Source organism: Electrophorus electricus, chromosome 4 (genome assembly GCF_013358815.1).
Source record: "Electrophorus electricus isolate fEleEle1 chromosome 4, fEleEle1.pri, whole genome shotgun sequence".
NCBI lineage: Eukaryota > Metazoa > Chordata > Actinopteri > Gymnotiformes > Gymnotidae > Electrophorus > Electrophorus electricus.
In genome coordinates, this window is record NC_049538.1 from 2,145,361 (window position 1) to 2,173,263 (window position 27,903).

At 41.9% G+C, this 27,903-nt stretch overlaps 1 protein-coding gene, 1 long non-coding RNA gene and 1 pseudogene across 5 annotated transcripts; 2 read left to right on the plus strand and 1 right to left on the minus strand.

The window, feature by feature from the left end:
- Window positions 1–280: 280 nt before the first annotated feature.
- Window positions 281–23,262, minus strand: LOC113568248. Of its 3 annotated transcripts, none has more exons than XR_004775896.1 (7): window positions 18,099–19,103; window positions 12,779–12,921; window positions 1,792–1,853; window positions 1,049–1,188; window positions 698–805; window positions 446–562; window positions 281–320 (listed from the first exon to the last, which is right to left on the minus strand). It is a non-coding gene; the product is annotated as an uncharacterized LOC113568248 (long non-coding RNA). The 3 variants fall into 3 exon arrangements; XR_004775898.1 differs by having other exon boundaries at window positions 283–320; window positions 472–562; XR_004775897.1 differs by lacking the exons at window positions 12,779–12,921; window positions 18,099–19,103 and adding an exon at window positions 23,154–23,262.
- Window positions 8,524–10,856, plus strand: si:dkey-85k15.4. 2 transcript variants are annotated; one of them, XM_035525321.1, is made up of 3 exons: window positions 8,524–8,619; window positions 9,222–9,696; window positions 9,818–10,856. In XM_035525321.1, exons 1-3 carry the CDS (start codon window positions 8,533–8,535, stop codon window positions 10,330–10,332), a joined length of 1,077 nt encoding a protein of 358 aa, XP_035381214.1. In that variant the 5' UTR covers window positions 8,524–8,532; the 3' UTR covers window positions 10,333–10,856. The 2 variants fall into 2 exon arrangements, with proteins under 2 accessions (XP_035381214.1, XP_035381215.1); XM_035525322.1 differs by having other exon boundaries at window positions 8,538–8,619; window positions 9,615–9,696.
- On the plus strand, window positions 21,459–27,550 carry LOC113568247 (annotated as a pseudogene).
- Window positions 27,551–27,903: the final 353 nt, after the last annotated feature.

Sequence of the window (27,903 nt, forward strand, 5' to 3'; positions counted from 1 at the left end):
TACTGACTTTCCACTTTGGCTCAGTGCAGTGACTTCTCCCCATCTCTAAACCACTTCTATGTCATTGTGAACCGAATGTGGGCAAAAAATAATTATTAAACAATTATATCATGACATGCTTCGCTGTCTACTTCACATTAATACAAGTTAGCAGTGACATGGCTAGGAGGTGTGGATTTGTATTTTTCAAAGGAAACTGTGAGGTCATGGTAAGGGCTGGGAGTTCCTGGGTTGTACAGAAGCTTAGTTTTACTGGGGTTGAGTGGTGTCTGTCATCCATGACAAAATGTCAGTCAAGCATTCTTTGATACATCTGAAACCTGCGTGTCAGAGGAGAGGAAAGAAATAATTATTCGGGTGTCGTCAGCATTGCAGTGGTTGGAGAAGTCATGAGCAGATATAATATCACTAAGAGAAAAAGTATACAAAGAGAAGAGAAGAGGACCTAACACTGAGCCCTGGGGGAGTCACCGGGAGTTTTGGCTCCTTCACTGCTCTGAGAGCTGTTTCTGTCAAATGTGCTGGTTTGCAGCCCGACTGATTGGGATCGTGGAGCTGGCTTCTGGGTGAGGAAAAGACATAATTGATTGTACACTGCTTGTTCAAGAACTGTTAAGAGGAAAGAGAAAAGTGATATCAGTCTGTAATTTGTTATGATGAAGCTGACAGGTGTGTCCTTCTTTAAGATTGGCACCACCTTGGCAATTGGTACATGTCCAGAGGATAAGGAGATGTTGATGATGCCAGAGATGAAGAGAAGCAGATCTCAGATCTGGAATGAGGTCCAGGAGTTGAAGGATTTTACCTGAGAAGAGAGGAGAAAAAAGAGAGTTGGATGTAGGAGAGTGAACACTGGATGGAAGAGTGGGAACAGAGGAAAAGGACTGGTGGATTGCTGTAACCTCCTCAAAGAAGGTGCTGAAATCCTCAGCTGTAAGAGATGAGGAAGGAGGGGGAGGAGGACAGTCAAGGAGAGAAGAAAAATACTGAAGAGCTTCTGAGGATCAGATGCCGGTGATTCAAATGTACCTCTGGTGCCAACCCTTACACTGAGAAGTCAGTATTCAGGTGATGATGATCTGATGTGAAGTTCAGGATTGGTGGAGTGCTGGGTTGGGTGACGAACTGCCTGCTGGGTGTTGTAGTGAGATGAGGAATCAGGCGATATGACAGTCGCTCCAACCACGCCTGTGTTAAATACAGTAAAAGATACTATTGGCCATCTATGGCAAAAGACAGGTCATTCATAACTGTAAAATATAATTTAAAAAAATAATTAACATCAATTCCACATTGTTCACAAAGGTTTAATGTCAAACTCCTGAATTAATCCTCTATTAAAAGTATCCAATGTATAAATCCAAAATAACTCTTTGCCATAATTTCTTAGCAGTGTTTCCATCTCTTCTGTTAGGGACGGTCAGCATTGCTCAGCCAATTACTTTAATCAAGCAACACTGCTCCGCCAGTTACCTTAAGCCTTCCCAGGTGGTGTGGAACATTCCATTTTTGGCACTGATGGCAAAACTTCAAGGTTGTTGTATGAATATTGTACATTGTTGTGACAAGTAAATCAGAATCAGAATAAAGCAACATAAAACTCAGTATGTTTATTTAAATCCAATTTTGACCCATACTGAACAATATTTGAAAATTAAGAAATATCTCCAAATATCTTTCCCGTGATATATGACATGGCTGGAGGTGAGTGACACTGGGGCGAGGTAGAACGTAAACAATGAACACAGTTTAGTAAACGGTTCACAAGAATAAAAGGCAATGGACAAACACCTAGAAGCCTTTGGCAGAATGACTTCTGAAGATTTGTTTTGAAATTCCATTCCATGTTCCTTCTAAGAAAAGGGGAACAATGCAACAATAGTTTAAAAAGTTAACATTACTCACAGTACTTTAGTTCCTCTCACATTTTTGAGAGAACAATAATAATAAATAATACATTTGCAATACTTCCAGAATGAAGTCATTAAAATCATAAGAATGAGGTTGTAATATTACAAAAAAGGTTGTAATTTACCAAAATTGTTCGAGAAATAACATAATGACAAAAAGATGTACAACTAGAAAACAGCAATATGAGCAGTCTGTCAGTATGAGGTTGCAGGTAACACAAGATGTTAGCAACACCACGGTCATGGATTCAGTTCCCAGGAGGCACTAATGCGTAATTAAATCATCAATGTAAAATTACACTGACAAGCACACTGCAGCATTATTAGAAGCAATAGCAGCATTCAGAATTTGTCACTTTAAGACCATTAATACACACAGGAAATAAAATGCATACATGATCAATTTTATGTTTGCTGTTACTTCCATTAACTACTTCAAACCAAGTGGTCAAAAATGACAGTCACTTCTGGGTGAGAGTATGCTTGGTGCGATTGTTGCTGCTGCTTCTCACTGGATCTTACAGTTATTGTTGCTGTGTTTTCTTTCCCGAATCTTAATTCTGGATTACATTTTTGGCTTACATCCTTTCTTTTGGTCTCCTGTATACAATACATGACTCCTCACAAGTGTCTTCGTCGCCTGTTCTGTGTGTGTCTTGACCGTACCTGCCTTCCTGCTGCGAGCTCCTTACTAACCTTCACTTTGTCTGCTTGTTTACTGGTTGAGTTTTTAACCGCTGTATAAAGTTGCTGGCTGCCAGGTATTTGGTTGATATGTGTGTCCTTGCTGTTCGTAGGCTAGTTGTTGGTTGGTATAGCTGGATGGCTAATGTAGCATGGTAAGAAGGTCCGAGAGCTTTTTTCTACCGATGCGGACTGGTTCTCTGCCAATAAAGATCTGCCATGATCTTTTCTGGTTGTATGCAGCATCTTTTTACCATTTTTTGCTTTTGAGTGCTTGTGGCTGGCCTTCCTGCCTGTCAGTACTGGGCTATGGTGTTCTGGTACACACCATCACAACTCCACAGCCTCTGTTCCAGTTATGATCTGGAGTCTTCTATCTACATACCATGCCAGTCACTTGACATTGCTTACCAGTTCTCTACGTACCACTCATTTGACTCTGCTATTCTTGTTATCTGGACAAAGGCACCCGGAGAATTAACTTTGAGGTTCTTCACCCTCTTCCTCGCTCCGTTTCCCAGCCCCTTGGGAAAACTCTAGGACTAATCCACTAAACTTTGCATTGCTCAACTGTCGCTCCCTCACAAATAAAGCTTCCATATGCCACAATCTCATTGTTCAAAACTAATTTGACTTATCTTTTCTTACTAAGACTTGGCATAAACCTGGGGACTTCCTATATCTTAATCTACTAACACCCAGTGGCTATAACGATTTGGCTAAGCCCAGAACCCAGGGAAGACTGGTGGTCTGGCTGCTGTCTATATTAACACTCAATGTGCCTGTCTGTACCTTTCATGAGGTATCTGCATTTGAATATCTGGTGCTGAAACTAATTGTCTCCTTACCAGCACTGTTTTTATTAATCTACCGACCACCCAAAACACCATCAGACTTTCTGTCAGAAATCAGTGAACTTCTCACTCTGGCCAGTTCTATGTGTTCATGGGTGTGCTAGGGGACTTTAATATCTATGTGGACTATTTTTCTCTGACTCAACATGTTGATTTTGCTACCCACTCTCATGGTCACACAATAGATCTAATCTGCTCCTCTGGTTTAGATATTACTTCTGTTACTGGATCGCTAGTTGGTATCTCTGATCATAAATTTATTGAAGCCACTGCTAGCAACTCAGTTACTCGGCCATGTACAAAACCTCTCATCTCTTTCTGTAATATTAAAGCTATTGATCCTCTCACTTTCTCTGCTCATCTCTGCTCTGCTCCTCTGATGTCTATTTCAAAAGTCTCCTCTCCTGATGATATTCTCTCTATATATAATAATTCCATCTCCGATCTACTTGAACAGGTAGCACCTACATTCAAAGCTCTGCATGGTGTTGCACCTCCCTACCTAGCTGAACTCCAACACTCATATACCCATAAACGTGGGTCCTCCTTAAATGTCCTCCATAAATGAAGGTCTCCTTTCCATCCTCAAGTTTACATTTGCCCCTGTAGGAGGCAGATCTTTAATGTCATGGCCCCAAAATTATGGAACATTTTACCTCAATCTCTCTCTCTCTGCTCTCCACTTCCCTCTTTTAAATCATAACTTAAAACGTATCTCTTTTCTCAAAATTTCTCATAATATCTTTCTCTTCATAGTTATTCATTAATGTGTTGAATTTGTCAGTTCTTTTTTTTTTCTCTCTCTCCATCTTTATTTTAAAGCGACCTGGAGTCTGTGAAAGGCGGTATAAAAATTTAACTTATTAAAATATCCTAAACACATCAGAAGTGGGGATAATGAAAACAGTGGGGCTCAAACTGCCCATTTTGATATTTACACTGAGTGTGACAGCAGCAAAACTCCCAGAGCGAGATGGTAATGAGCTGTAATGTTTGTTATACTTCTTTCTTATTTTGGCTGAATCACAAGTGTTTGGGCATTGAAATGTGTTGCTTTAAGTAACGCACCAAGTACTATGGTAGCAACATCTGACCAGATTCATTAGTCTGATGTTGAAGATAAAGGGGAGAGTGCAAAGAGAAAGGTTCCATGGGGATCTTTTGGTGGGTTTTGCTGAAGAAAAAGGCTCAGAACTGAATGTTAGATCATTATCTATCACAAAGGGAGTGTGTGAAAACTTGTTCGATGTGCACGGTTTTATTATTATTTAAGCCTTCTACAATTTGTTGCCAAAAATGCTAAAAGGTGTAGGTCTGTGGAGATGGGCCAGTCTTTATTACAAATGTCTTTATCTAGATGACAATAAATCAGTCATTGGTCCATGAAAAATATTAACAGGAAATATTAAGAGTATTGTGCCTCATGCAAAAAGCTCTCACAGCCTAAACATGGCTGAGAACTGAAATGTAAGTGGGTGGGGCTAAACTGCAGTAAGCTGAATAGGTGCATATATATATAAATTAGTTTGTTCTTGTAACATCAGAGAAATGTTGATTTCAAAATGGGCTGATTTTGCATTTTAAATTCTATATATGGGCTGTCTGGATTGGGGGTGTGAATGGTGTGTTTTGAAATTTTAACAATGTGTACATCTTTCTTCAAAATTCTTTATTTCAATAAAGCAAGGAAAAGTCAGTTTTCCATGATAGGGGCCCCATCTTGGAATTAGATTTGATAATTTACTCAAATATTGTATAAATAGGCAAGTAAAAAAAAAAAAGTTATCAAAATGAATGAAATTTGCGAAGAAAGTAATTTCATTAAACCATTAGTTAACTTGAATAATGCCGTAAATTCCATAATTATAAATAAACATAATTACAAACACTTATTGCTTGTGTAACAATAAAATGAATAAACATGTTCTTAAAGAATGTCTGGTTCTCACTGGATGTCAATGTAGATTTCTACAGGATTTATCTGATACAGAAATTGCTGATTCAGATTACAAACTCTAATTACTGTCATGGTTCTCTACTGTGCCATTGTAGTTCCCATGCAGCCAGTCCCTCATGGTCTCATGTTTATTTCGCCTCCACTTTGGTCCACTTTAGATAAAATCCTAGAATGAAATGACACGTGAGGCTTACAGCTCTCGTCCCAACTCCCTACTCTTCCCACCCTTACATCCCAAACATTTAAACAGTTGTGATTGGCCCAGCCCTGTGAACCCTCCAGGCACTGAAAAGGGGGCTTGTCCATTTCTGGTTTCACTTTCACTTTCCATTTCTGCGTCCCAGTTTGAACTGCTCCCAGACCCTCATGATAGCACCTGTCCATTGTGATAGCCAAACAATGTTTCGTGAAATAGAGACAATATTGAGTGTGTTCATTGAAAAATAAGTAGCCCCGGCCTCACTTCTACAGCAATGGGGTCTGACAGAGACCTCTAATGCAGCAATACCCAAGGCCTGAAGCTTTGCTTCTGATGAACTTCTGGAATAAGTATGTGTGAGCATTTACTGTAGGAGTGTAAACAGCTCACTCACACATTGTAGCTCAATATTAGCAGACTCATGATTCAAGTGGGGAGCTATTAGCACTCGAGTAGTTTTTGTGTGAATCACTGAAAGGCAGCTGCTATTTAAGCAGAATGGCCCTCAAGCAGCTACTGAGAATATACAGCTGGTTATTTAGAGTGATGGATGTTTTTACTATGAGACTGTTGGTTATTTATTTATTTTTTGCCAGTTTATTGATTTTATTAATTAGGTCATATTACTTGATCTGTGCTTATATTAAATTAATAAAAATGTGACAAGATTTTATTAATTGCAGAATGAAAACTTAACTTTACTGAATTGCTTTAACATAGAAATGAAAAACAGGGCAAACAACACTTTAGCAGAAATCCTGGGCAAGGATATAAAAACAAGAAAAAATAACAGCATAAGAATTTCAATCATCTGAAGCCCCTGATTAGAACTTTTGAGAGACAATTTTGAGTGGTGCACAGGGCTTCCAGTGTTTGGTTCTTCTCCGTCATGTTATGGATGAGTTGTGGTATGCCTTTAGTAGAGAGGAGCTGGTTTATTCTACTGCCTTCATCACTTCCTCCATCACCTTCATCACTGGTTCCTGGAGGATGAATCTGCAAGTGTGACACACAGCTACTCTGGTCTTCCCACTCAGATCACTCAGGAGGTGGACGGCTCTTCTCGCTTTCATCTGGAACTTAGCCACAACTTCTCTGTTGTCCCTCACCTGCTGGATTTCTTTATGGATGTGCCTCACCTCATTATGTTTCTGTCTGATGTTTCTAACTGGAAAATCTTGGACTCATAGTCAGAAACTTTATTTTTATACTTTTCTATTTTACACTCAGCCTTTCTCACCTCCTCTTCACTTTCCCTGATAGCATCTGAAACCTGAGACGTTTCCACTGTTCCATTGATTGCTATGATAGAATCAAAAGGTAGGGATCTCACCTCACCAATAAGGTCTTTAGCTTTTATAATAGTTTGTCCATGCTACATATTAAACCATTTAAGTAATGTAATTCTCAACAGCAATCCATCCAACAACTGGTATTAGTGTCACTCCCAGCCCAATGCGTCTTTTAATTTTAGCTCTATAGTACTTCTTTTCTTGTCTTTGAGGTGTTGCATTTATTGATTTTAAAGCTGATGTGATCTGCTTCAAATTGTCTTTAGAATTTGTCAGTAATTTTCCATTATACCTCTGCTCCATTCTCATGTCTTCTAAGGTATGTTCAGTATGCCTCATCTCCAGTTCAAGTTTTCCCTCACCTACTGTATGTCTCTCAAGGTTTTTATCCAGACTCTTCAGCCCTGTACTGGCTGCCTGTTCAGACTCCTCCAGACTATGCTGTGTCTGCACCATCTGCTGTCTGATGGAGCTGTAGTTGGAGCACTGCCCACTAATGGGATCTACATCTCCAACTATGAGGAACTCAAAGACTCTGGTGAGAGAGCAGATTCCATCCTTCAGAGGAATGATAACAGCCTCGACTGCGTTCTTCACAACACTGTGAAAAAGATAAAAGTGAGAAGTTCTAACTAATAACTCATTGTTGCATTTTTATTGTAGTGATTTCATTTTGTTCTTTTATTATTCCCTTTTGCTTTCAAAATGGGAGCAGTTGACATTCCAATGGCCCCTTCCCAAACAATAATTAGAGCCAATCTGGATCTGAATTTCCCAGCAGACATTCATTAATCATCCCAGCCAGTGAACCGGTGAGTCCTTTAACAAAGCGAGGGCAAAAATCTCCCATTTGGCCATGTTTGTTAGCAAACATTCCTAGCCTTATGCTTTTTATGCTGCCTCAGATGCTCACATTACATTCACTGACATATGTTGTAATTTGTTCAGGAAGAGTTCTTTGGAACTGCTCAAGTAACGCTAACATCACATTGTTATATGTTTCAGCCTGCAACGCAACACACCAATGAGTACACAATAACCATACTGTCTTGGACTTGTGAGCACTGGACCAACCAGCTATGTGTTTCCTGTACAAATAATTCGGCATCCTTCCAATGTGCACCAATGTTTGGGTCCAACAAATGATAACACTTGTGAACACCCAAATGCTAAGCTAGACATAGCCAAGCTCTGGTTCAGTTTTGCTTTTACTGTGTTGACCATTTATTGTTTCAAATTGCTAATTTCAGTGTTCAGTCAATTAATTTACAACTGACGCCTCTGAGGGAGAAATGTTGATATTGGTGTGTTTTCTTTGCTTTTTCTTTTTTCTTGCCGATTGTGGTGACGGTAAGGAGTAACTCCACATAACTCCTGATTACAAGTCAAGTACCATAACCACTGAGCAACCACTGCCCCTTACATTGTGTAAGTATTGGAGAAACTAATCAGATGTGCGTTAAAAACAAGTAAAGAAAAGCTTCGTCAGTCTGGCCTCATCAGTCGAGACTGTTCAGCGACACATTAGATGCGCATCTCTAACTGCGTTTAAACCAAAAACTGAAAGTGTTGTCGCGAGCGCACGCACCCTCCCACCCAACCCCGCCCTACAATCGCTTAAATAAAAGGACTTAAAATGATAAAAGGACGTCAGAAGTGCTTCGCTCATGTAAACATGTGTATCTGGCGACTTATAAGAAGACCGTTCACCCGAGCAAGTGCGGTGAGATTAAATTAGCTCACTTTGCGAAATTAATTCATGTTGAAATTATTTGTTGTTGCATGCTATGTGCGAGTCGTCGCGTGGGTATCAGTGAGCTCCAGCATGTGCTGTGTAAAATCTTGTCTAATACAAATTGGTATTTTTGAACCGGGCACCTTTTCCGTATTTTATTCGACCTCCTCCGCTGTGACGAGGGCAGTGAGGGAGCGAGACGCACGTGCGAGTTTAGGGTGACTATTCTCCATAGCGAGAAAAAGGCACTGCGGCGTAGGATGCGGTGTGTGTGTGTGTGTGTGTGTGTGTGTGTGTGTGTGTGTGTGTGTGTGTGCACTCACGACTGAGTGCCTGGCAGATTATGACGCATCTTTTTTTTGCTTTGTGAGGAGCCTGCATCTGCCGAATAAAAGCAATCGAATGAAAAAGCCAAAGCTCCCTCTGCTTTAATAATAAACGTAATGTTTCTTTTTATATCAGCATAATGTGAGCCACATCTCATCTGGGTAAGCAGGATACCTAAGAACCCATTGAACTTTACACGGAAGTAATATTTAAAGAGGAAATGTGATCTATTAATATATTTTGGTATGACTGCTTCTCCATAGGATCAGTCAGTCAAGGCTGTTATCATTCCTCTGAAGGATGGCATCTGCTCTCTCACCAGAGTCTACGAATTCCTCATAGATGCAGATGTAGATCCCATTAGTGGACAGTGCTCCAACTACAGCTCCATCAGACAGCAGATAGTGCAGACCCAGCAAAGTCTGGAGGAATCAGAACAGGCAGCCAGTACAGGACTGAAGAGTCTGGATGAACACCTTGAGAGAGTTACAGTACTTGAGGGAAAACTTGAAGTGGAGATGAGAAATACAGAAAGCACCTTAGGTAACTTGGAAATAGAGCAGAAAACTAATGTAAAGTTACTGAATGACTCTCAAAATGCTTTGGATCAGTCTAGACACAATCTGGATTTAGCTGAAGAAACTCTCCGTATTCAGGAAAAGAGGAGACGTGATGCTGAGATAGTAACAGGAGTGGGCGCAGGACTGTTAATAATTCCAGTTGTTGGATGGATTGCTGGTGAGAAATTACAGTTATTATTAAGTAAACTACATAGCATGTAGTTAAGATTTTTTTTAGAAGCTTACACTTTACATGTGACCATAAGGTCAAATATTTAATTCACCCTCCGTCTGTGCAGGGGCTGTCATGGCATCTGTTGGTGCAGTAGAAATGTCTCAAGCTTCAGATGGTATCAGAGTGGCTAAAGAAGAGTTGAACAAGTCTGAGTCTGAAGTAGAAAAGTACAAAAGTAAAGTTTCTGACTATGATTCCAAGATTCAACAGCTGAAGCTCAACATCAGTCAGACGCATGATAACGTGAAGCAGATCCATGAAGAGATGCAACTGGTGAAGGAACAGAGAGAAGGTGTGGCTGAGTTCCAGAGGAAAGTGAGAAGAGCCGTCCACCTCCTGAGTGTTCTGAGTGGGAAGACCAGAGTGGCTGAGTGTCACACTCGCAGATTTATCCTCCAGGAACCAGTGATGAAGGTGATGGAGGAAGTGATGGAGGCAGCAGGACAAATCACCGAGAATGAGCTCCTGTGTACTGAAGGCGTTCCACAACTCATCAATACCATGAGAGAGACTCACCAAAGACTGTCAGCATTATGTACCTCAAACAGCAGTTCTGAATACCCATTTCTGGTGCATTAAATTCTTATAATCCTTCTTTTATTTCTTTATTTCTTCCTTTCCTTGGCTATTTGTTCAAATGTTCATATTTCTTGGTTTTAGGGTGCTGTTCAGTTTTCTTGATGAAGAATAATATGCTTTTATCAATAATGCCATTTTCATTCTGCAATTATTGAAATGTTTTATGAACTTTCTTTAACACAGTTTAAAAATATATAACGATTTCAAAATAAAATATCCATCACTCTAAATAACTAGCAATCTACCCTCCATCACTTTGTATCCTTTGTGACTTGATGCCCATTTTGAACAAACAGCAGCTCTTTCTAAGACACACACACAAAAGCCACCTTATACAGAATAGCTTCATCCTTCTTTCACACTTATAACTAATATTCTTGCTTACTTTATAAACTTGTTTTATGAGTTGTTAGCTAGTGGCAGGAACCTCTTATCTTGGTGTGTTACTATAATTTATATACCTTCTGCACGTTTTTTAAAATTTCATGCATTTTACAGTTAATAAACCTTTATCAAAAAGAAAACTTAATGTGTCATTTTCTGATTAAACAGCCAACTGAATTTGCCAACACCACGTCTACTAGCTCCCAATGCAAGCTGAAGCAGCTCACGGCTTCAATGATTTTGAAAGCTTTTCCAAAGTGCACGTTTGGCTGCACTGCACATGTGTATGTAACGGAATGCTCCCCTTCCCCCTTATCATGTGGTACGGCCTGCCACATGCATGTGGAGTCGTCATTGTTGACTGTTTGTCAAGACTGCCCCTTGTCTTTTGCTACACCCCCTTGATAGCACACACCTGAACCTTGTTATACGGTTCACCCATGTATGTATTTACACCCGTGTGTGTAAAAGAGTTTTCAGCAGTAATTACACAGGTATTTTAAAGCAGAGCTAAACAGTATAGCGGTAGTGAAACCAGTATAGCGGGAGTTCAACGGCACGAAACTGTAAACCTGACAACGGTGGAGAAAATTCCTGAGCATAGGAGATTACTGTGCGCACACACACACCTAAGCTCATGCAGTCATGGTGAAAACATTCTTCTCGAAAGTACGATCATTCCTTCTGGCTCTTGTACTGACTGACATCACTAGTGCTGAAAAGCATCACAATTAATGCACGACTTCATTCTTTCCCCCTCAGATGTCCTACCAGGCTTACAGCAGGTCTATCTACTGAACTCACCCACGTGTGTGTGTGTAAGGGTGATGCACACAGACAACATTCAGCTGGGTATATATCTCCTTCCAAATGACCCTTATATGACTACGACCCCCTCATCTCTCTCGCTGTTTAACTCACTCTGTCTCTTCCTCTCCTCTTGTGCTGCCAGCCTCTCCCTTCACTTCTGTCCATTCTTTTATCTCTGTGTTGAGTCTGTTGTCTCTCTGATACTAGAGAGAGAGAGTACACAGCCTCTTTCCTCCTGAATTGATCGTGGGGTTTCATTGTCATGAAACCACCATGCACTAGATGGTGGTTAACGTTACTTTAGTTGTTCATATTTTTAGAGGTAGAAGCAAAGCGTCAACAGGGAGCAGCCTTGCAGGTGAAACCCCGCCCCTAAACCGCTCGCTACAGGGTTATGGAGGTTCAGTGCCTTCTCCGGCAGTCTTGAATCGTTGGAATGGTACAATTGGCTGCCTGGACCAATGCTAAGCTCGCAGCAGAACACAGATCTGGTCTAGGGTGAAAAAAAAAAAAAAAATAGACGAGGACCACATCCCGTTTCAGAGATGCAGGACATACACATGTTCACTCTCAACCAGGCTTATAAAAAACACACATGCATGCACCCCCAGAGAGGGACTGCTGCAGTAACTGCATTGTTTGTGAGGTATATCTGACTGTACAGCAGGGTATGTGTAACTAAAGGGCAGAGCTACTTACTGCTTAAAAGGTGAGGAACATTTCACAGTCTCCCACAAGTCTTACTCACAAAACACAAATTCATCTTTCTACTGCTGTGAGCATAGGGCACTCTTCTTTTTGCTTGTGTGTGTGTGTGTGTGTGAATGCATTCTTGTAAAGGTCACCGTCATGGAAACGAGAATGTGGGTTTCATATTGACACAAAAGTCTCCAGGCCACAAAAAGAGTTGTGTGAAGGGGCTTCAGTGTGTGTAAAAAGCTGTTTGAGGAATCAGACAGAATGCAAAGTGTATGAGTTTGCATATAGTTTGCATGAGTTTCTATATAAAGTAGATCTAATTTATACAAGAAAACAATGTTTCTGATCTCCACGGTGCCCATAACTATGACCCAAGACACAAACAGACATGTTTAAAGCATGCTCAAAGCTGCACACTGCCATGGTTACATTGCGAGGAATGTGAGAGATAGCAACAAATTGCTGGTGTTATTTCACTCAGTACTGAAGGGCCTCACTGAAGCAACAGCCTTTAAAGTCAACTCACACAGAGTTTCCAGCACACAGAACCCACCTGGATGAGGAAACAACTGAGACCACCTTGACCTTTCACCTTACTTGACTGGCACGTAAGACTGTTCCACATTTGAATGATGAAGGTCAGAGTATGTGGTGGTGTTCTGCCTGGCCCGGGGTTTCAGAAGATGTGCCTACGGCCTGTGCACAAGCAAACGAACAAGTGCAGTTGTGTCCATGACAAAAAACAGCCCTTAAAGTGAAAACCCTAGCAGCAAACCCCAAGGAGAAAAACACAACCAAACAAACCAGATAAAATCCCACGTCAGAGGTATACCTAGCTGAAAAGTGCTCACTTATAAAAAGTTCTCCACCACACTCTCCTCACATTCAGTTGTTTCACACTTTCCATGTGTCACTCACACATCTGCCCTGCAGGCCAGTCACACTTCTACCCCTCAGCAGGGTCACACTGGGCCTTACGCCACCCCCTCACAGCAGTGCGGGTTTCGTAACCATGGACACACTCCTGAAGGCCTCTCAGTGCCATCACACTTCACCATTTGTGAAGCGTTTTACGTGTTAGAGTGCAAGGAGTGAACACCAGGGCTCCGTCAGCACCAAGTGCAAGGAGTGAACACCAGGGCTCCGTCAGCACCAAGTGCAAGGCGTGAACACCAGGGCTCCATTAGCACCAAGTCGACACAATGTACAGGCCACCACGAGATGTGTTTTAGCATTTATGATTATTTCTCAGTCTCAACAGAAGTCTCAAACAAAGTACAGGAAATATGTATACAAAATAAAAAAGACAATTTTCAGAACACAATTGCTTCTGCAGGCATATAGTGTGACCTCTGTTTGCATTAAGCATATTTTGAACTCTGTGAGACTGTCCTGAGATTTTCAGATGGCATTTTCTGGTACCATTCAGTGTGTGTATATATATATATATATATATATATATATATATATATATATATATATATATATATATATATATAAATATATAAATATATAAATATATAAATATATATATAAATATATAAATATATATATATATATATATATATATATATATAAATAAATATATATATATATATATATAAATATATAAATATATATATATATATATATATATATATATATATATATATATATATATATATATATAAATATATATATATATATATATACATACACATACTGAGTGCCTGGCAAATGACACATCTTTTTTTGGTTTGTGAGGAGCCTGCATCTGCCAAGTAAAAGCAAGCTAATGAATGAAAGAAAAGCCAAAATTCCCTCAGCTTGAATAAACATTATTAATAAATAAAGAACTGCACAGAAACTACACATTTCAACATGGTACTGTGAAGGAAATATTGTTGTGTTTCTTTCTCCATCATTGTAAAGCGTGAGAAAGCTTAGCATAAGATTAGAAGAACAGGACGTTCCCTAGAGAACATCCTTGAAGAAATGCACTCCTTCCAAGGAGATATCTGGTCTCAGCAGAAGCAAACCCTCCCTCGTTCTCTCGAACGCTACGGCTATTATATAAGGGGAGGGAAATCACCCAAAGGGGAGCGAAGCAAATAGGCACGCTCATTTTTTGAAACTAATAACTCAATAAAATCTTCTTATCCACATCTGACTCCTTGTTTGCTGAATTTCCACCACAGAATTTGGCGTAGTCGGCAGGATCAGCGAGAGGCACCATGCGGGGCAGCGGTGACTAAACTTCGAGGACGCTCCTCAGAGAGAGAACTGAGCTGGAGAAAGAGGGAAACCCACAAGAATACGGGAAAGTACCTAACCAGGGAGTGACGTCCCGCTTGACTCCGGTGGTGTGCTCCGCCTGATCTAACGAACATAAAGTAAGTGGTGAAGTTCAGTAATTCAATCCTAGAAGAAAGTGACGTAGTGATCCGCCTGAGTCTACCCTGGGGTGGGTCTGTAAAGTAGCATAGTATATGAGATACTAGGGCTTAAAAATAGGGTCTAGAGGACTCCGGAGTCTGGGACTCCGCCAGCCTAAGAGAATAGGCACACTGAGTAGACGTACTAGTGTAAGAAATAGGCCCGGGCCGACAGAACACCCCGCAGGGAAAGGAGTGGACTCAGTATACTAGCACGATTTGCTGGAGCGGAACTAATCCATATCGGGGGTAGACGGTGTGGATAAGATAAAAAATAGGAAAATTGTAGAGAGTAGGTAAGTTTCCTTTGTTCGTTTGTTGCCTGAATCCAAAAGTAAAAAAAAAAAAAAAAAAAGAATGGGTGCGGGCAATAGTAAGGAGTATGAGTTCGGTAAGGACAAGTTCTCCAGTAGCCTATTCTTTCAAATGAGTAAAGATTATGGGGAACATGTAAACAAACATGTCCCGTTTTGGATTAAACATTATGGGTTTAATACCTCAGGGACGCTGAGTGTTGCATACCTGTTAAAATTAAGAGAGTCGAGGTCAAACCTAGAGAAGCTGATAAGAAAGCACGGAAATATTTTTGACAAAAACAGTGAGGATATGCTAGAAAAGGCAAAAATGTGGTTAGAAGAAGCTGAGAAAAGGCAGAAGAAACAGGAAGGGCAAAAGAAATGTAATAATGAAGTGTCTCAGTGTGTTTCCTTAGCTGATCCTGACCTCGATGCCGCCCCGCCGAGAGCCCCCCAGCTGATTCAACAACCACAAGCATCAGGAAACCCACCTCCTTATCCCGAACCAGGGACTTCATCGCTAACATCAAAGCCGTCTCCATATGACGAACCAAGACGGCAACTGGAGACAACCTCACCAGTGGCTCATCACACTCGAAGTCACGCCACTATAAAGCCATCCGCAGGGCCTGACAGAGGCTATGCCCCACAGTTCTCGATGGTGGAAGTGTCAGGACCTGAGGGAGTGATTATGGTCCACCGTCACTGGACTACAGACGACATCATGAAAGCGGCCGACGGCCTGAGCAAGCCAGGTGACATCGGCGGACGACGCTTCGGACAAGAACTGATGGCATTCGTGCAGTCCTGCAGACCAACACAGGCTGAACTGAGACGGTTGTTGATGATGCGGAAGAGGCAGAGGAAGAGGAAAAGGAGGGAAAATTGATTGGATGAAAGAACAGGAATGCTACAACTGTGGAAAGCTTGGACATTTTGCCAGAAACTGTCCGGAGGAGGATAACTCATATGACGGGGGCACAGATCAGAATCCCACAATCCACGAGTGACGGGCGGTGGAGAGGCAGGACAGCAGCGGACCACTGAGTGAAGACGGCAAAAGGGAAGTAACAAATTTAAATTACCAACTATTGCAGCAGATTAGTAAAGGGCCAAGAGGCCTCCCCGAAGTAACTGTGAAAGTAGAGGGAAAAAATGTTAGGTTTTTGGTTGACAGTGGTGCCACCCACTCAGTGTTAAAAGAAGGTTTAATAGAATGTAAAATGAGAACAGGATATGGGATAACAGTAATCGGAGTAGGGGGTCATCCCATTGATGAAAGGATGTCCGAGCCTCTCCAATGTAGTTTAGGAAGCAGCCAATTCAAACACAGCTTTTTGGTGTCAGAAACCTGTCCAATTAATTTGTTAGCTAGAGATTTAATGTGTAAACTTGGGTGCACAATTAGCAGCAACCCAGAGGGGTTATTTGTTATGTGGGAAACACCTACACAGGGAGTCCAGCTAGAGGCAGGAGTCCCTTTGTACGTGTATGAATTGCAGTGCACTGCTGGGGAAGTACTAACACATTTTATGACTGAAGTTACTAACACGCTACCTGGTGAGCTGACAGTTAAACAAAGTGATTCTATTCACTGTACAATGAAGGTCCATGAGGGATCTGATGTTGATTTTGAACAAAAATTTGACTTAGGGGGCAGTGACAGTCTGATTATCACAGCTATAGCGTGGGACTGCGAGTGGGCTGCGGGAGTGGTGCAGCTCTCAGATAAACAGAAATCTTTATATTCAATCTCACATGCAGCACCTCATGTGTCGCTGGCTAGCGCACATGTTGACCCAGACTGGCAGAGAGTAGGGTTTTGGACAAAACGCATGTTGAGCACAACTGATTGGATAAAAGGACCCCAGTGTAAAGTCATGTACAGCCCAAGCATAGATGTGTGGAAAATGCCAACCCCGTATAGGCTAAATTGTAAAAGGGGGGTTGAGCTTGTAAGTCCTAATATAGTAATTATGGCAGCCTCTGTTACCCTCTCAGAGGAAGAGGAGGAGGAATTGAAAACAGTTCCTGCAGGGTTATGGGCACAGGGAAAAAATGATGTGGGCTTAATAAAAGGATGTGAGCCTGTCCACATCACCCCAAAATCTGATTACAGACCACGCCAGCACCAATACCCTCTAAAACTAGAGGCAGTGGAGGGCATCAGGCCTGTGTTCCAATCATTAAAACAAGCAGGAGTTATCGTACCATGCCCAGACTCACCAGTACGTACTCCAATTTTCCCAGTTAAGAAGCCAGGGAGAGATGAATGGAGATTTGTGCAGGATTTGCAGGCTGTCAACGCGGCAGTACACCCTAGAGCCCCAGAAGTTCCAAACCCGCACACCATTCTCTCTCAGATCCCACCAGATAGCAAGTGGTTCAGTGTAGTTGATTTGGCCAACGCTTTCTTTAGCGTACCTGTGCACAAGGATAGCCAATTTTGGTTTGCTTTTACTTTTGAAGGAAAGCCATATACATTCACGAGATTGTGTCAGGGGTATTGTGAATCACCAACTATTTACAATGCCGCCTTACATCGAAGCCTAGAGGCTTTAGAACTCCCTGAAGGAACAGCCTTGCTGCAATACGTTGATGATCTTTTGATTTGTGGAAGAACACGAGAAGCGTGTAAACAAGCCACGGTGGCACTGCTACATCATTTAGCAGGGGAAGGCCACAAGGCATCCAAATCCAAATTACAGTTTTGTAAGCAGCAAGTGCATTTTTTAGGACATGACATCACTGAACAAACGCGCATGCTGACTAAAGACCGAGTGAATGCCATTTTGACTATACCAAAGCCCATGACGAAAAAACAACTGTTGTCCTTTTTAGGAATGTGTTCCTATTGTAGGACATTCATACCATCCTATGCAGAACATGAGGGACCACTCAGAGATATAATACCGACCAAAGGGTCAAATTCCTCACAGCCGGAATGGACGCCGGAAGCTGAGGCGGCCTTCACAACACTGAAACAGATGTTACAAGTCATGCCAGCGTTGGGCATTCCAGACCCAAACAAATCATTTGAACAGACAGTAGACGTTAAAGGGCAATATATGACAAGTGTATTGACACAGAAACATGGGGACAAACAAACAAAGGCCGGTGGCCTACTTCTCAGGAAAATTAGATACAGTCGCAGCAGGCCTACCTTTATGTGTAAGAGCTGTGGCAGCCGCCGAGAAGGCACTAGTGGCTTCCAGAGACATAGTAGGCTACGCCAAGCTTACCCTATATGTGCCTCATGCAGTGTCAAGAATACTGCAAGATCAAAAGGTGGCACATTTGTCCACTCAGCGATGGCTTAGATACCACACTGCCTTACTAGACATGCCAAATGTTACTGTGAAACGATGCACAACTCTAAACCCCTCCACTCTATTGCCTACAGGGGAGGAGGGAGAGCCCCATGACTGCCAACAGGTGTTAGAAATTGCAACATCTCCCAGAATAGATTTAAAGGAGGAACCAATATTTAATGCGGACCTGGAATTGTTTGTGGACGGTTCAGCTAAACGTGACTCTCAAGGCACTAATCGAGCAGCATATGCTGTTGTGTCACACACAGAAGTGGTGAAAGCAGAATCACTCCCATCTAATTACTCAGCGCAGGCAGCTGAACTTGCTGCACTCATACAGGCGTGTAAACTAGCACAAGATAAGACCGTGAACGTCTGGACCGATTCCCGGTACGCGTGGGGAGTGGCACATGACTTTGGGGCTATTTGGAGACATCGTAATGAGCTCAGGAGCAAAGATAAAGAACCATTGCCTAGTAGCAGAACTGTTGGAAGCAATCCAACTACCAAAGAAAGTGGCCATCATAAAATGTGCAGCACACACAAAAGCAGGGGACCCTGTGTCGAGAGGAAACGCTTATGCAGACAAAGTAGCTCAACTCACAGCCACACAACCAGTCCATACACAAGTGGCACAAATAGATAATGGAACCAGGATAACAACCAAAGATATCCAAAAACAAGCTACTCCACAAGATTATGTGAAATGGAAAAAAGGGGGGTGCAAACATAGGCGGGATATGGGTACACCCAGAGATAAACAAACCCTGTCTCCCCACGGCTTACATGAAAGGACTAATTGAGATTGCTCATGGGAGGAGTCACATGAGCAAAGGGGGGATAGTGGAAAGTATAACAAAATATTGGTATGCACCAGGAATAAACACACACACCAGTAAATTTTGTTCCCGATGCTTGGTATGTGCACAAAACACACCACACGGAGACAATCATACCAAACACGCACCCGCCGGACACCCGCCGCCTAGTGAGCCTTTTCAACATTGGCAAATAGATTTCGTAGAACTGACACCAGCTGAAGGAAAGAGATACATGCTTGTGTGTGTGCGCGCATGTTTAGTAAGTGGGTGGAGGCCTTCCCAACGGGAAAACAAGATAGAGAGGCAGTAGCAAAAGCGCTATTGAGAGAAATTATTCCCCGGTGGGGGTTACCACAACGAGTGTCCAGTGACAATGGGACACCCTTCGTACACGAAGGACTAAAAGCTTTGACTAAATACCTAGGGGTAGATATGAGAAAACACTGCAGTTACCACCCTGCTAGTGCAGGGGCAGTAGAACGGACAAACGGCACCATTAAAGGAGGTCTAGCTAAAGTAACGCAGGAAACAGGCATGAATTGGGTAAAATGCCTTCCCCTCGTCCTGTGGCAATGTCGAACCAGACCACGGGCACGAACAGGGTTATCAGCTTTTGAGATAGTGTTTGGACGGCCTCCCAACACGGGGGTGGGTCCGCCGGACTGGGATACTAACCTGATCAATGAATCACTTTTGCAGTACTGTGTGTCTCTGCACAAATCTCTCTCCCATGTGTCTAAGCAGGTGAAGGCAGTTCTTCCCGAGGTGACGGATACTCCACTCCACACCCACCAACCAGGTGATTGGGTGCTGATAAAGGACTTCAGAAGGAAGCGGTGGAACCAGCCCAGGTGGAGAGGACCATTCCAAGTGCTGCTGACGACCAACACCGCCGTCAAAACCGACGGACGAGCAACGTGGATACACCACACTCATTGCAAGAAGGCGCCAGAACGACCTGAGGACTCATGATGAATTCTCTGTTTGTCACTATCCTACTCACTACTCTCGCCCCGATCGCGGGACGACAACTCCTGCCAGAGGAAAGATGCAAAGGCAATATCGCTTGTGCAATGGCATTGGTGACGGCAACCACTGCCAAGCCAAACCAGTCTTGCCTAGTGTGTCACCCCTTTCAGGTGCCATGGACGCCCATACCCATCACAAACGACATGGCGACCCAGATGACCAATAAGACTACATGTGAACTAGATAGGCTAACAGGACAGCTCTATAATTTATCTAGAGAAATCATAAGCTCGATGAAAATACCCGGCTGGGCGGGTAATTGGAAGAAAAGTGGAAAGAACTATGAGTTCCAGTGGTCAGGATGTTGCACACCAGTACTCCTAACCCCGCCAGTGTCTATTTTCAAACTACGTGGGGACACTGGACAGTGACGGTGCTTTTTCCTGTGCTCATCGTCGTATTGATGGTTATGTGTTTCCTGCCATGTATTATGAATTGTTGTGTCACCTGGGTGACTAATCTTACTCGTGTACAGTATCAACTGTTGCAAGAACTGCCAAAGGGGGTGGATGAGGATTCTGAGGAATTTAATGACCTCCAGGCACTATTCATTGAAAATTAAAGTCTAGATGATGTTGATGATTGACAAAGAATCAAAGGGGGGGAAGTGTGAAGGAAATATTGTTGTGTTTCTTTCTCCATCATTGTAAAGCGTGAGAAAGCTTAGCATAAGATTAGAAGAACAGGACGTTCCCTAGAGAACGTCCTTGAAGAAATACACTCCTTGCAAGGAGTTATCTGGTCTCAGCAGAAGCAAACCCTCCCTCGTTCTCTCGAACGCTACGGCTATTATATAAGGGGAGGGAAATCACCCAAAGGGGAGCGAAGCAAATAGGCACGCTCATTTTTTGAAACTAAACTCAATAAAATCTTCTTATCCACATCTGACTCCTTGTTTGCTGAATTTCCACCACAGTACTCACTCCTAAAGAATAAGATTGTTAAATATTGTAAGTACACTGTGGTGGAAATCTCCAATCCTATAAAGATGAGACACACCAATGGGTAAAGCAAAAGCAAATCTTATTTGTCTCAGCCTGAGGGCATCTCAGTTACACACACACACAGTCTGTAATGGAGAGGTAGGATCCTCTTTTGCTCTGCTCTGCTTTATACTGTGCCTTGACCTCAAGTGAGTGTAATGCTGAAAAGGCGTTGTTTTGCTCCCTTTCTACTGTAACAGAGCATTCTCCTCAGAAACCAAACTATCACATTATACTAGGAATAATTGTTCTGATGTTCTAGCAATGCCCACACAGTTTGGAGAAAGAAACTGACTGCTCCCCATTCTTGTAAAACAAATGCATATCGTAAGGGGAAATGACATTGAAGTGTCCCACCCCTACACTTTATCCACCGAGACTTTGGGGGATGGACGCTACTGCTCCGTATATTTAAAGCTCCGATACATCCTAATGTAGTTCCACTCCGAGCCAAGACAACCTCCGACTCGTACACCTCACTTCAATTGTCAAGGTAGGTGAATCCATCATTGCTTGCTGCATGCATTTTCCCTCAGCTCGTGTAAAGATATAGCCATTTTAATATCCCAAAAAGACGAACCATCGTGCAAACCGTCGATTGAACAACAGTATAGAAGCACCCCCCCCCCCCAAAGCGTGCTACTGCAGACATGAAGTGTCTGACGATTACTTTAGGGTGGTTGTATTATATGAATTGCCGCCACATAGGGGCTATGCAGTATGGCATGATTCATGCGTGTAGTGAAGCTTGCGCCTTAATTGCTATAGGTCAAATTATTATAAAGATGTATATTGACTTCCGAACTAGTGTTAAATTAATTTAAGACACATTAAAATAAATATATTTTAAAGTTAACCTTTTTAAAAAAATACATTTTTTAATCACTGCCTGTTACCAGAAGACGTTATATTTGCCGCTGCTCTGTTTGATTTGGAGATACACAACGTATACGGAAGCATACCAGTACCAAAATGAAACCAATACGCAAAATGGCAACGTAATCCTCAATTTAAATTTTCCACTCATTCAAGTTTAAACTCAAATTCAGTAAACCTGGTTAGCTCGCTAACGTTCATCTCTCAATCACAGGCAACAACAACAAAAAAATCCAGTAACTAAACCAGAGATTTCTGCTCTAAGATTTAGAGATTCACGGACGTCAACGGAGCTTTAAATTCGAACGCGCATACGCACGTTCCCTAAGCAAACAAAGTAGTTTTTGGAAGAGCTATGGTGTGGATATGCACTTTTACGTATAAAATAGAGCTTACTTGATTGAACTAGTTTAACTTCGCCTTTTACATGAAATACAACTGGTAATATTTAAACAAGCATTAATAAGTGTTGTGCGAAATGTTTTTTCTAATGTTTCTCAGAAGCTTATTATAGAGCTAGACTGCCAGCTAACAGGGGTCATCACTAGTGAAATGTTGCAGGAGGAACTCTGACCTACACTCGGCTGAAACATTCCACTGCCATTTGAGTGGTGGCCCTTGGCTATCACCGGATCAAGTTTGAAAAGATTCTACTGTACCAGTTTAACAAATCTATATTGAAGTCCTTGTATTTGTAATGTCGACATTCATTTAATTCAGAGAATGTGGTTACCCTGGGTTATCAGCAGAGTAAGTCTGGACAGATTTCACCATTCCATTGCTTCAAGAAACCGTGTGTAACGCGGTGCAGGTGACGAGCGAACACACTTGCGAAGTGCCGGTGGCTTGCATGTTATAACGCACTAAGGACGGCACAATATGAAACAGACAAACCGGATAGAAGAAATTAATGCTAAGGTTAACAGACAGACTAACCAGGGAAACCATACAGAATAGAACAGGCTAACAAAACAATAACAGACTAATAGGGTTAGGGCGAGACTAAGGTTGACGAATACTCACGGAACACACAACGTAGACTAAAACACACAGAGACAGTATTACAGACTAGCGAACAGTAGAGAACTAAACAAGGACCACTAGACGGGGAGCGCGAAGAGAAAGCACATAAGAATGAGGAGCGAGATCAAACGGGAATATACTAAATACATACGAGCGAAGACAAACGGGATCTTACCAAACCCGCACATGAGCCAGGACGACCGAGAACTAACCAGAAACACAATGACCGAGCAGCGAGAGACGTAGAAACAAAGTTTAATTAAATAAGACTACAATTAGGGACAAACTCGGATCAGCCGGAGACAAAGGGGAGGAGACACGGAACCATGGAAACTGCCGAAAACCCGGACGTGACTAGGTTGCCCAGGAAACGGGGAACGCTCAGGTCTGCGGGGGTGACACCGTGTTAAAGTGGAACTACCCTTAGGCGAAGTATTGCACTCATTTTGTATAGACTGCATTCGGATATTTTTCTCAGACATTTACCATAATGCCAAATCATTTCGTCTAGCAAATGAGAGTTGGAATCAGTAGAGTAAGTTTGGAAACATTCCCATAATGCCAAAACAATTTACATTTATCTGACGCTTTTATCAAAAGCAACTTACAATTATGACCGACTACAATCTGAGCAATTGAAGGTTAAGGGACTTTCTCAGGTGCCCCAACAATGGCAACTTGGCAGCGGTGGCGATTGAACCAGCCAATTACAAGTCAAGTACCTTAACCACTGAGCTAACACTACCCCAGGCTATTAGCGATACCACAAAAGTAGGAGCCCTTGGCTCTCATCAGTGCAATTATGACCAGCTTCTACGGTACTATATATTCATAAATCTATATTAGTTAAACTACCTTTGGGCAAATTAATATATTCATATCATATAGACTGATGTTGGTTAGCTGTTTCTCAAAATGTTCCCATAATGCCAAAACAGTTCCACTACTCCCCAAGAATGGTAGCCCTTGACCATCACCAGTGCAAGTTTGGACATATTCTACTGTACCATTTTGTCATAAATTGATTTTAAAATCCCAATATGATTAATGGGGTCTACAGACAATACGACAGTCAAAAATCCCAGAATTTCCCCATAATACCAAAACATGTCCACTGCCAATCAAGAGATGTAGCCTCAGCTAAGCTAAGAGCTTGCTAGCACTAGCTGGTTTAACCGTTGACAAACACGAATATGGCTAGTTAGCTATAAACATTACCTATAAACATTGTAACATTACCTTCTATGCTAACATTAGTTAGGTAATTTATTTAGCTAGCTAATTGTCCAGATTAAGTTATTTCTCCATGTTTCTCCACATTAGCTAGCTAGAAAACTAGCTAATTAGCTAGCTAGAAAAGCTAGCTAGCTAGAAAAAAAATCTAACACTTTAGCATCGCTAAATGATTTCCACATGTAGAATCAACTTCCCTTTTGGTAGATTTTAACAATATAAGTGTCAACAAAGGTTTGTCAATGAAAGCGACTCTACAATACTGTATAATATAGGTCAGAATGTCATGATTGGGCCGGCGTCCAGCTAGCGGAACATGTCCACATCCTTGCACCCTCATCGGTCACACTCACAACCCCTCCACCAGTCTCAGTCACCTTGTTACTTTACCAAACTGTGCCCATCTGTCCCTTAACCTCCTTACTCTGTAGGCCCACAATAACATGCCTTCAGTGCTTGTATGTACTTCCATACCGGAGACACCAGTCTGTGCTAAGAGACTTCATTATGATAATTTGTTATTTTGAACTTAATGTTTCTTTCGTTCATGTGTTTGAGTTAATAAACGCCTTTTTGCCAAACTGTCTTCGCGCTTCGCTCCCTTTTGTACAAGATATCACACATAACATTCCAGTATTATTCTCATGATACGGCCCCTCCTCCCAAACGTCTCCCCTTGTGTTTGTGTTTGTGTGTGTGTGTGTGTGTGTGTGTGTGTGTATATGTTCATTTGTGTGGCCACGCCCCTTATGTGTCATACCTGTTTGTAATTATGTTCCTCATTTCCGTGTGTATAATAACCCCTATTGTTCTGTTGTGTGTTGTCAGTGTTTAACATTATGTTAAGCATCCTGCTTAGCCTCCTTGTGTTACAGTTTTAATGGCCCTGTTTTAAAAGCATTGCAAATTCATTCTAAATTAATACATACTCTAAATATTGTTTTCTGCAGCTTTTGTTAATTTATCAGTGGAAATAAAGCACTATAGTAGCCTACTGATGACTGTCAACTGTTAACAGTGCAACTGAAGCAGTGTACTACCGAAGTGATGACTGTTTACATGTAAAATGATTGTATCATTCTAAAAAGTTCTCATTTGCCTTTGTTTTAGAAGAAGCAAGAAGCAATGGATTCCCAAATTGCAAAGATCAGTCAAAGCCTCACCACAGCTGAGCAGATGAGAAACCAAACCAAGCTCATCATGCAGCCCTATGCCAACTGGGAGCAGTACCTGACTCCTGCACCACTCTCCATAGCCATCATGGGAGAGCTTGTCTTCATCTCTTCACAAACTGATTTCTCCATCAACAAAAACTCACCCAAGGGAGGATACAAGTACATCAAGTACCCAGAGTCCTTTCGTGCCTGCCTCATGCAAGTGTGTAACTCCGGCTGGTGGGCATTCAATGAAGCCCATAAGAACATGGACCAGATTCGACTCCACACCCTCGCTGTCCCAGATTACATGAAGAATGCTGTGAAGATTCTGTTCCAAAGTGATGATGAGATTGTTCAAGCCCACCTGCCTGACCAGGTGGAGAACATTCGTGCTGTTGCAGATGACTGCCTTGCTTTGGCCAGTGAAACAGAAAAGGGGTTCACTAATGTTATCAACATTATCCAAGAGCTGCTGGAAGCATGTATAAATGCTAATAGTCCTTATAGAGAGGAACAGGAAGAAATAAAGAACTGGAAGAGAACAAACTGTGAAAATCATCATCAGATGAAGCTGTTAAATGCTCTGAGAAAGCAGTGAAAGCCATAAAAGAGCAACTGAATGAAGCACATGAGAGATACAAAAAATCAATGGATTCACTTTCCAGTGGATGGAATATGATGTGTTTAGATTTTGCTGGAGCTCTAACTGAGAGTGTCGCAGGTCTAGTTAATGGACTGACATCTGTAATTACTAACCCTTTGATCAAAACGTGTAATGCTTCAAATGAAATAGCTCAAACTAAGACACACAAAAGGTCAGGACGAGACTGCAGATGTAATCGATGAGTCTGCAGAAATCCGGAAATGCACAGAGCTGATTCAGCAGTTCGTGCAGGAGGACATCATACAATGGAAGGACCTGTATGATCAGAAGAATAAATCTACCAAATCAGATTTCTCATCAGATCAATGGAAAAGAATCAATGAGAGTTTAGAAACATTCCCACAGTGCAAACCAAAGAAGCATGCCAAAAAGATATGTAAACAGGGCATCAACATCTGCACCCAACTGACAAAATTTGCACCAGATGGAAAATGTGAGGAAGCCAAAACAACGGAGCTGATTGAAGACATCAGACAACTGATTGAATCAGCCCGCATATTTGACAGCAAAAGCAAAGATGTTACAAATTCTCCTGCCTTGGAGCCAAAACCGCCAATGATGTTTAAGGAAGAAAGTAAATCTCAGAATCAGTTTACTTCACAGAGAATTACAGAGAATGCTCAGTTCTGCATAGAGCAGACCAGAGTTCAGCTAGTCAAGACCAGAGTGAGCTATGAGAAGAGTGTAGAGAACTTGGATATAAAACAAACGGAACTGGCTCAAATCCTGATTGCCATGAGGAACTGTGAAGTGAAAGAGACAGACTTTAACACCACCATCAAGATGCTGTTGAAGGGTATGGATGCCATGGGCAAAGTGAAGGAACAGTGGAAGAAGATGGTCCACTTCTTTCAGATGGTCTCCAACATTGTGAAAGTCAGTTTGACCAGCATACTCAAAAATTTTAGCTCTACATCTGAGAAGACCCAGTCACTTTCCTATAATGCAAAGCTGTTCTCCAAAGACCTACTCTACAGCCAAGCCTTTCAAGCCACTAACATCGCTAGTCTGGTCCACATGATCTCAACAACCTACATTGAGGTGTCTGATAAGCATCTCATGGATCGGATCAGCTCACTGGGAAAACTTATGGCCATGGACAAGGAAAAGCCAGAGTTTGAACAGGAACATCAGCAGTTACAGATCAACTGCGATGCAGCTCAAAAAGCCATTTTACAACTAGTTCAAAAGAACAAAGATGAGTTTGAAAGGAAGAGCAATTCAAGACTGGAGAAAACTGATCAAGAGCTGCTTGCAATTCTCCCCTCTGCTGCCCCTGAAGAGACAAAGAGCATTCAAGCTGCTGTCAAATATGGATTCAAAGAGGAAATCACAGAAGATAACATCTGAGCAGAGGAAAAATATATATATTTACCTACTATTATATCTGACACAACTCCTAAAACATGCAAAGGCATAATGACATGATGTAGCATGCTTTTCATCCAGTTACCATGTGCTTTCAAACCCATTTCGCAATTCATTTAATTTCAATAAATATTTTCTTGTTGAAGTTCAGAGATGATTGAAGTGTTCCCTGTTTCTATAGTGTACTACGTGTGAGAGTAATACAACATACACACTACAGCAGCCAGGTTGTGGCCACAGGTGTGTGCGTCCCCACAACACTGCTGTTGTATTCAAGTTAACAACCCCCCTTCCTTGACTTTCAGCAGAATAAACACAAAATTCAAACCAGCAAGCAGTGCTCAGCATAGCACTGCTATATGGTGCAAATCCTCTGAAAAAAATGTTTGCTTTTTATTCAAACACATGCAAATCCTGACACCTTTAACACAGATCCAACTTTTCTTTTTGCAATTTTTCCAAACATTTTCTTCAATTACCAAAAAACTCTTGGCAAACCACCA

Coding starts and splice junctions, on each gene's coding strand:
- si:dkey-85k15.4 (XM_035525321.1), top strand. CDS start 8,533: ATGATAAAAGGACGTCAGAAGTGCTTCGCTCATGTAAACATGTGTATC. Junction 8,620..9,221: donor CGTTCACCCGAGCAAGTGCG/GTGAGATTAAAT, acceptor GCTTCTCCATAG/GATCAGTCAGTCAAGGCTGT. Junction 9,697..9,817: donor AGTTGTTGGATGGATTGCTG/GTGAGAAATTAC, acceptor CCGTCTGTGCAG/GGGCTGTCATGGCATCTGTT.